At 39.3% G+C, this 9611-nt stretch overlaps 1 protein-coding gene across 1 annotated transcript in view; it reads left to right on the forward strand.

Annotated features, from left to right (window-relative positions):
- LOC112141395 (protein mono-ADP-ribosyltransferase PARP14) overlaps positions 1 to 8118 on the forward strand; it is a gene marked incomplete at its 3' end in the record, with an annotated part of 9931 nt that extends 1813 nt beyond the window's left edge. Inside the window, 5 exon segments of the mRNA XM_024264526.2 lie at positions 3243 to 3340; positions 4354 to 4381; positions 6436 to 6555; positions 7553 to 7744; positions 7834 to 8118. Coding sequence (XP_024120294.1) covers positions 3243 to 3340; positions 4354 to 4381; positions 6436 to 6555; positions 7553 to 7744; positions 7834 to 8118 — 723 coding nt within the window.
- Between the last annotated feature and the right edge of the window lie 1493 nt (positions 8119 to 9611).

Here is a 9611-nt window from a genome sequence, read left to right on the forward strand (position 1 = left end):
GTCCATGTAAAATTCTTAAGCATAGTAAAAAATAAGTATTCATTACTGTAGAACATGATTTTTTTTATGTACAAGATTCATGTTTTCATAACATGATTTTTAAATGTACAACATTTATGTTGTCATAACATGATTTTTTAATGTACAACATTCATGTTTTTATAACATGATTATTATATATAATATTCATGTTGGCATAACACGATTTTTTTATGTACCATATTCATGTTGGTATAACATGATTTTTTTATGTACCATATTCATGTTGGTATAACATGATTTGTTTTCGTGCGACCGATGTCCATGATATTTTCATGTAGATCCAACAGACCTTTTTTTTCAGTGCAGTTAACCCATTAACACACTCTGTTAATCAAAAAGGATGAACTTAGATTCATTAACGCCGGTTGAGTAGCAGTCTTTTGCTTTGCCTGAGAAGGTTCAGGCTTCCATGTCGGACATTAAAACTCCACACTTGTGCCATGGTCGCCTAAAAAGAAATAAATATTCAATCGGTTATTAGTAATTTATTCTTGCTTTCTTTTTTGGTTTAGATCGCTTTTTCATAAAAAAAAGGACTATTTGATTTGTGACAACGTGCCGCTGAGCCTCGACTGCAGCATCAAAGTAAAGCGACATGAATGCTGATGGACACAATAGGTTAAAGTTATTTATTTGTTTTGAATAGCTGTTTGCACAGTGATGTAAGTGACTGAAACTTATTTTTAGGTCTGCAGGTTGTTATGGCCGTATGTCAGCATCTCTGTTTCCTTGGAGTAATACTGCAGACATAAAACTCTTCAGAGTTCTGATTATCTTACTATTGATGTGTAACACTTCAGACTCGTGCCAATACACTCCCTACTGAACTAATGTGGACAGACCCACTGTGGGTTGAGTTAAAACACAACTTTTGAAAGTGTTGTTGGAGCAACACTTCAAACACAAAGAGGGCATTAAGTGTCAGAATTGAACAATTTTTAACCTTTTTTAACACTGATGTAGTTGAAATGATTCATGTCACTCTATATAAAACTCTGATTTCTTTTGAAAAATATTGTTTCTATAGTAAATGAATAAAACATTGAATTCTGGGAGAAAGTGTTTAGAGTAGGGCTGCCATGATTAGTCGATTGGTCAACGACTGAATATTGAAATAGTTGAAGACTACTTTAATAGTCTATTAGTCGTTTTGTTGTTATTAATATTTCATCTTAAAACTACGGTAAACGCTTTCTAATGCCATGTCTGCCATTGTCTTTGACACACATGCGCAGTAGTGCTAAACCGGGTCAGCGGTGATGTCACAGGGAGTTATAGGCTCAGGTACCATAACAACACCTTTGTTTCAGATGCCAACCTCATTTAATTTAATCTCTAGAGACTACTGAAGGAAAGAAGCTATAAACTATTATCTCAATTGTCTGTACTTGTAGTTAGTTTTAAGTTAATGATGGTTAAGATGTGAGCTTTACATCCAGTTTGCACATGACCTGATTGGTTGACTATTCAGAAAAAATAATCAGTGATTAGTTGACTATTAAAATAATTGTTTTTGGCAGCACTAGTTCAGATTGTTGATTTTAAGACTAACTCTGAAAAGATTTCCTTGAATTCAACTGTCAGGATGTACACTGACTCCTTTTGAGGAGTCACTCTCAGAGTTTCATTTCATTGGAAGTGTTGAAGCAACTCTAAATCTTTAACACACAAGACTCTGACACTTTAGAATTTGGTTCAGCTCTGTAGTTCATCACAGAGCAGCATAAACCAGTTTCAGAGCTGAGAGGAAGCTGGAGTTCACCCATACAGGAACATGCAAATTCTGCACAGAAAAGTCCCAGATAGGAGTTGAACTCCAGACGTTCTTACTGTGAGGTGTGAGCGCTAACAGCGTCACCTCCATGCTGCCCTCAAAGTCCAGTTCCATAAATGTTACGTAGCACTTTTGATGACACCTCCCTGCAGTACAAAGTTCTTCACAAACAGAAGGAAGATGAGTGGAACAGCACTAGTGCTGCCACAGACGATTATTTTATTAGTCAACTAATCGGCGATTATTTTTTCTGATAAGTTGACTAATTGGGTCCTGTGCGAAGTGGATGTAAAACACACATCTTAACTATTATTAGTTTTAAACTAACTGAAAATAAAGACAATGAAGATGATAGTTTATTAAACTTCTAATGAATCATGCAGCCTCTGTCCTTCAATATTTTCTGGGATTAAAACAAGATTAAATCAAATGAGAGAGATAAGGAATAAACTTTCCATCACACTCATTTTGACAGGTGACCTTTGACCCCACACCATCTATCAAGCTCATTTTGACAGGTGACCTTTGACCCCACACCATCTATCAAACTCATTTTGACAGGTTCCTTGCCCCTCAAGATGACGTAATTATTTAATATCAATGTTATATGTAAAGGGTATATAGACCAGACCTTCCCAGACCATCACACTACCACCACCGTGTTTGACTCTGGCTTTGGGGCTCTGGATGAACAGTTGTCGTTCATGCTTCGAGTTGCATTCTGGTCGGTCTGGCTGGCCTGGTCGGGCGTGAGCGCAGCAGATCTGCTGCAATAGAATGCTGAGAATGTTCTCAAGTCTCTTGGGCTTAAAAATCCTCTGCAGGTTTTTCCAGCTTTGTTCATCCTCTGAGAGTCATGGCCTAACTTAACGAGTCTATTGGACTTTCTCTGACTGCGCTATCATGAAAGGTGCAGCTTCTGAGTTGTTTGACGGAGTAGGAACATGCCTGAAGCTAAAACAGCATAACACCTGAGAGGAGAATATTTCCGTGGCCCTGTGGTAGAGTGTCTGCCCTGAGACTGCATTCTGAAGGTCCTGAGTTCAAATCCAGGTTGAGTCATACCAAAGACTCCCACTTCCTGTCTGTTTGACACTCAGCATTGAGGGCTTGGATTGGGGGTCGAACCTCCAAATGGTTCCTGTGTCTGCAGCTCACCGCTCCCCCAGGGAATGGGTCAAATGCAGAGAACATATTTCACACCTTGGTGTATACTAGTTAGACTTTAACTGTTCTGGTTGGTTTTTAGCTCCTCATCCGTAAAAGTCCGTCTCTGGTCCTTTTACAGCAGGTCAGGGACTGCAGAAAATGAGAAAACCCAACAAGAGCTTTGGTGCTGGAATCTGTCCTCCGGTCAAATGAAGAATGAACACCCGTACAGATGTTTCTATGGGGCGATGAACACTTCTGTTTTGTTTGTTTGCAGTGAGAGAGCAAGTCCTCAAGAAGACGAATCATGAAATCGTCCTGGAGAAAGAAACAATCAAGTTGAGGCTGAGCTCAGAACCCAGTCATCCGTTTACGGTAACGTCCCTCACTTCACCACTTCCTCTGGAGTTGGGTTATGGGAAGGAAATTTAGAAGTTCATCACAAAAGGGTAATCCGTAGACGCATAATCCAGAATCCCACCCCCTCAATACATGCATTTTAAAAGGTTGCCACTTTTGGTTTTGTAAATTAAAGGTGAATGAGTTGCAGTATCTGAAATGTTCAAAGGGCCCCTGATTCGGGTTAGGCTTTAAAAATAAACTACATTACCTCAAGGATTCCCACGAGAGGGCTTAAGGTTACCTTTGACCTGGATCAGGTTAGGATAAAATCACCTGGCAAGATTGTATTGAACTAGTAATGGAACTAAACTGCACCCATATTGGTCTGTTTTATCATCTTATTTAGAGGACACATCATCAGTGGTAAACCATGGATTCACTGAGTGTTTTTGAATAGAATAGAATAAAACTTTATTGATCACACAAAGTGAGAATTACCTTGTTACTACAACTATATTAAAACACAAAAACAAATTGATAATAAATAACTTTCAAATCAGCTACACTTAAAGGAAGATGCTCTCGCCCTCCTGTGGACATGAAATGTGTTGAATACTACAGTTAACTTTACCTAAAGGTGCACTAACATCGAATGTGATTCCTGTGGTGGAGGCGCACAGTCTGACTGTTAAGTCAATGGGACAGCATGAGTGGCGAGTCGCTGAAAACGTCACGCGCCCAAAGCTGAGTTCCTGATTGGCTGATGCGATGCAGCGACCTGTCAGACTTTAGGTATTACATTTTGGCTGCACCTCCCAGTTCGCGCCTTGCTGCTCAAATGGAGCTGCTGGCAGACCTTCACGCCACACCGGGTGTTCACATCGCGCCGCGGGGCTTCAATTCACCTCAGAGCGCGTCTGGACCATTGAATAACATCGGACATGGCCACTTCTGCCGCCAGAATCACGTTCAGTGTGACTGTACATTTATTTCTCAGACTCCTGTCTTCCTATCGTTAAAGCATGTTTCTGTGCTTTTCTCCACAGGGATCCACAAGTATTGAGGAGGATTCAGGTAATCTTTTTCAGTCATTAGACTCTCTTTGAACACTGGAATTCCTGCTTGTTTTGTGTTATTATTGTGATGTTTTAGACTTATGTCTAAAAAACATTTTAGAAAGCAAACTTACAAAAAAAAAGGAAGGTTTGAAGGAGGCTGGAATCGAATCTTCTTGTTCCATTTGGAGAATATCCACCTCAAAGTCAACATTTATGAACCAGTAGATGAATAAGAGTTAGAAGTTCATTTCAAAGCCTGAACAGCTGCTGAAGTTGTGTCTGAGCGGTGCAGAGCTTTTTATCAGCTGTGAAGGGGTTTTAGATCTGGACGGCTGCAGGTGTAGTCTGCCTCCATCCAGCTCAAGTTTAATGTTGTAGTTCTACTTTCTACCTGAAGGTGGCACACTTGAATGCATTGCCTAGTGCTGTGGTTATTAATCTTTTAACACGGGGTTCTCAAAGTTTTTATAACGGAGGGCCGAATTAAGAACTCGACATTAGACTTGAGGCTAATTTTGGTGGAAAAAAATGGATAACACAGAAAAAAAATGTTTTTTAATAACTTTAATGATCAATTGTACAATTAACAGAGCCGAACAAACCGAGCAAGATTTGAAACATTGTTTTAACTGAGAGATTTCATCAGTTTGGGTCAACATCAGACCTGTGTGATGTCTATGTCAGCTACTTTTAAACATTCTTTAACAAACTCCCCGTTACTGAAGGATTTTCTGCGCCGGTGTTGTGCCAAACTACGTCCCCCTGCCAGAATTTGTTTCCCCACTCTCTGGCATTGATGATTCGTTTCGTAAAACATATTTTGTCTTCTAACGCATTTAAATAAGATAGATGATTAAAATAAACTTTATTCTGGGGCTTTGCAGAGTTTATTGACATATTTGCATATTTTTCCAAATATTCTACATAAAAAACAACAGCTTTTTGTGTAAAAAAGACCTTTGTTTGGATAAGAATAAATCGATTTATCAAAGTGACATTCATATGGAATCATGTAATAATGGACAATTAATTCATACTTATTGCTTCTACAGCAAATTTCTGGGGGAACAGATTCTGGCAGGCTGGATCAGCAGCGACCCAACAGAATCCATGCCCCCTCTCGTTGTTTTATATGTGGGGAAAAAATTCAAATATGACAATAAACTCACAAAAAAACCCAGAATAAAGTTTATTTTAATCCTACACCTTCTTTAAATGCTTTGTGGGACAAAATATGAGGTTTACGAAACAAATGAATGATGGCTGAGAGTGGGAAAACACATTCTGGCACCGGGAACATACCCTTCCAAAACTACAACGTAGCTAGCTTCTGTCACAGCTTCACTGGATTTAGCCATTTTTGTAAACATTATCTGTTGTGCAGCGTAGCCTTGTTGTAATCGTAGGAGTTTATTGTTGCGCTCCTCATGATTTGTAACAGTGGCGATTTATAGTGCTTTATCTGAAACCTGCCTGCAAGTTAGGCAACATGACTTCATCGAGGCCATTTGGTACGACAAAGTAAGCATTCATCCACTTAGCTTGAAAGCTCCTTTTCTCCTCTCCAACATGTTTTTTCCTCAAAGGAACCTGCTCTGACATTTCTCCTGCATCATCATTACAGTCCATCCTTTCTCTGCAGAGGCAGTATCATAGAAAATGTTTTCTGCCCTCTAGTGGTGAAATGCACCATTGACACTTGGGTGTAATTACCCTTTTGTCCCTGCAGATGTCGCCAAAAACCACAAAAAATTAATGTACTGCTGGTTCAAAAAGGCCACAAAAAGGGTTGAGAACTCCTGTTTTAATACAACAATGGCATGACTGTCAGTAAATGCTGCATTATTATTGTGTTTCGGTGGTTACTATGGCAACGTGCTCACTGACGTTTTTCCCAAGTTTGGTGGCTGTGTTGGTTCCTGGAGTGTTTCAAACATCTGTGCTGCTAAACATGAAGTGTTTTGTTTGCCTATTTTATCCTTTTTAAGAATGAGAACATCGAACGTCTTTAATGTAGCAAAGTACAGTCAAGTTTTGTGAGATTTTTTTGGTTTTATTTTCTTTCTTTAGCAGGTTTAGACAGTTCTGAGCCAGAAGTTAAACCTGGAGATGGAGCTTCATCCAAAAGTCAAGAAAGTGGAGCCTCATCTGCAAATGACCCTTCCAGTTTGGAACAACCAGCCATCAAAAGTATGAAATAGTTTGCAAATAGTTCACTATCTGAAGTTAATGGATGACGCTAGTGCTGGGCGATACGGAAAAAATTGTATATCACAATATAAATTATTTCATATCACAATAACAACATATATCACGATATACGACAAAGTATTTTTTATTAGTTATTCTAAAAAAAAATGTCATAGCTTACTTTTCTGACTTTTCAGGTCACTGAAAGGTCACAATTGAGAAACAAACATTTTAGTGCAGCAAAATAAACCAAATGAGAACAGTTGTGACTGATACACAGCAGCCTTCACATTTGCTTTTAAAATCAAAGGTATTTAAACTTAATTTGTGAAAAAACATTTTTTATGAAAATCTTTTTTAACAGTTTTTCTCAGTCGATTTAGTGCATTTCTCACAACAATATTAAAGTTTGCATCACTGCTAAAACGTTTCTCATAACAAATAGTACAAACTTCAAAACATGGTAGGTAACCTGCAAAGCGAGTCTCAAAATACAAATGAGTAGTTCAAAATGGATAGTTCATGCTTCAAAAACAAGTTTTATGTCAGTGAAAGTGTCAGTGTTGTCAAAATGACAAGTCATGACTGCAGCTTCTTTGAACGATCAAGTCAATAGATTTGATCATGTTTTCATTGATGACTCTGGAAGTGTCATGTAATGTAAAGACAGCATTACAGTATGTATCATGCATGGCATTTTGAAAACTAGAATTTTGTTAAAAAAAAATACACAGAATATCCACTTTACACTGTTTCCTTGCAACCGTTCACATTATTGTACAAATGGAAACAAAAAATAAACTCAGCTCAGTAAACCTTACAGAGGTAGTTCTGGAACTGAAAATACTGTAAAATCGATCGTTCTGCAAATCAATAATGGGCAGGTAGACACTCCCGTCTGTCTGGCCACATATCTTCATCTACATCACAGTGAATATCAGCTCTATCAATGCACTGAGGAAAGAATCTTCTTGAAAACTGAGTCCACCCTCTACAGATACAGATACTCTCTTAGATACAGAGCTGGATCCAAACCCTGCTGTGGTTCTGGAGAACGTCGCTGATGGGATGTCCAGAGATGTGCTGATGATGCTGGTGGAGAACATTTCTGGTGTGGATGAGAAGGACATCCGTCTGGAGATCTTCTGTGAGTCTAACAGAGCTGTGGTCACCTTCAACAACCCTACAGGTATGGATGATGAACATGCCATGATGATGATGGTGTTGGCGTCAATAAGATCTCAGTCTGTTTTAGTCTTAATCTGGATTATTTTAAAGATGCAGAGAAGTTCCTTTCTGTGAGTCAGAACAACAAAAAGCTGCAGAAACATGGACTGACCGCTCGGTTACTGGAGCCAGCGAAGAGCAGCCGTGTGGAGAGTCCTTTGGCCTCAAAGCTGGATCCAACCTCAGCAGTGGTTCTGGAGAACGTCGCTGACGAGATGTCCAGAGATGTGCTGATGATGCTGGTGGAGAACATTTCTGGTGTGGATGAGAAGGACTTCAGTCTGGAGATCCTCCGGGAGTCCAGCAAAGCTGTGGTCACCTTCAACGACCTTGCAGGTAGAAACTTCAGTTGACTAGCCTGGACATGTTCAGAACAAGACATAGCTTTAAAACTGGTAGTTTAAGACAGATTACTGAAGTTTGTCCATAAATGTTCTTTTGTCATTTCAGGAAGTATTTTTAATTGGAAGGAGTTTTCTTAGTGTTGTTATTTGGTAGAGGTTTATGGTTGTCTTGGCTGCTCCTCAGTCATCTTCTTGGAGGTTGTGACATCATACTTGTGGCCTTATCTTCTGGGTATCTGGGTGAAGAAAGGTCTGAGGTGTCAGCTGATCAATACCTGGTTGAATTTAGATCAGACAGCAGCAAAAATGCTGGAAAGACTAAAAAAACCTCTACTAGGATAGCCTGGCAGAGAGACCTGTCAGACAAATGTCTAACTGCCACTTCTGGAATGTTCTCAGCCTCATGTTGAGTGAGGCAGGAAACATGGGGACAACCAAAACATGTCACCCTTTAGACATGCATTGTTCGGGGGCTGACCAAAGTTTAGTTTGCTATGTGGGGGGCACCATGGGGAGAGTGGCTGTTAACTTGAAGACAGGCCTACAGGATCTGGATGTTCTGTGGGATTCTGAGGACTTTGCATAGACTCAGATTAGCCAAACCTACTGCAGCATTGGCCTTCACTGAGGCTAAAACTGGGTGGACCTGGAACATGACATTCAGGAGGCTCAACAACTGTGGGGAAAGCAGTGCTCCACCAAAGCTTTGCATGGTGGAGTGGGGAGATGTTGACCTTGACTGAAGAAGTTGGGCAGTGGGTGGAATACTTCAAGATCTACTGAAGCCTACCAATACAACTCTCACATAGGAACGTGGATCTGGTGGCTGAGGTCCTGAAAAACTGAGTGGCAGCAAGGCCCCAAAGGGTCTGTGGTAATCTCCTAAGAGACTGGAGGGTGGGTAGCTTCACATCAGGGGGGAATCGTCTCGATTGACAGATCATTGTCAGACTCTTTGAGAGATGTTGGTAGCTGTCCAATTCCTACAAAGTGTTTTAGGGTGCATGGTTATACTGGACGTTTGGGATTTATGGTTTGATGTTGGAGCCATTAAATCCACAAAGCAGGAGATGCATTTTAAGTGGGAATTGGACTGTTTCAATGATTCCTTTGACAACTTTTATGGATGACAGTCAGCATCTGTCATGTGTATAAAGATTTAAATATATTTCTAAAATGAATCTATTGGGGTTGTTTTTTACACGACAAATATATTTATTATAGTATTATTGATATAATTTCAAAAAGAAAATGTAATAATAAAAGGGAGAATTTTGCTTTTAACTTCGAAATGTAAATGGCTTTGAAAATATTTTACTACGTTAGATTTTAATTTCAAATGGTTTGCCATTTTTGAGACACAATGTTGATTTTTTTTATTTATTGAACCAAATGACTATTAAATGATTCAGACTTTTTATATGTTGCTCTTTGAAGACTGTAATCACTAAAGCATTTTGTGACTTTCAGTACATTATTTTGATT

Source organism: Oryzias melastigma, unplaced genomic scaffold (genome assembly GCF_002922805.2).
Source record: "Oryzias melastigma strain HK-1 unplaced genomic scaffold, ASM292280v2 sc00240, whole genome shotgun sequence".
Taxonomy (NCBI): domain Eukaryota; kingdom Metazoa; phylum Chordata; class Actinopteri; order Beloniformes; family Adrianichthyidae; genus Oryzias; species Oryzias melastigma.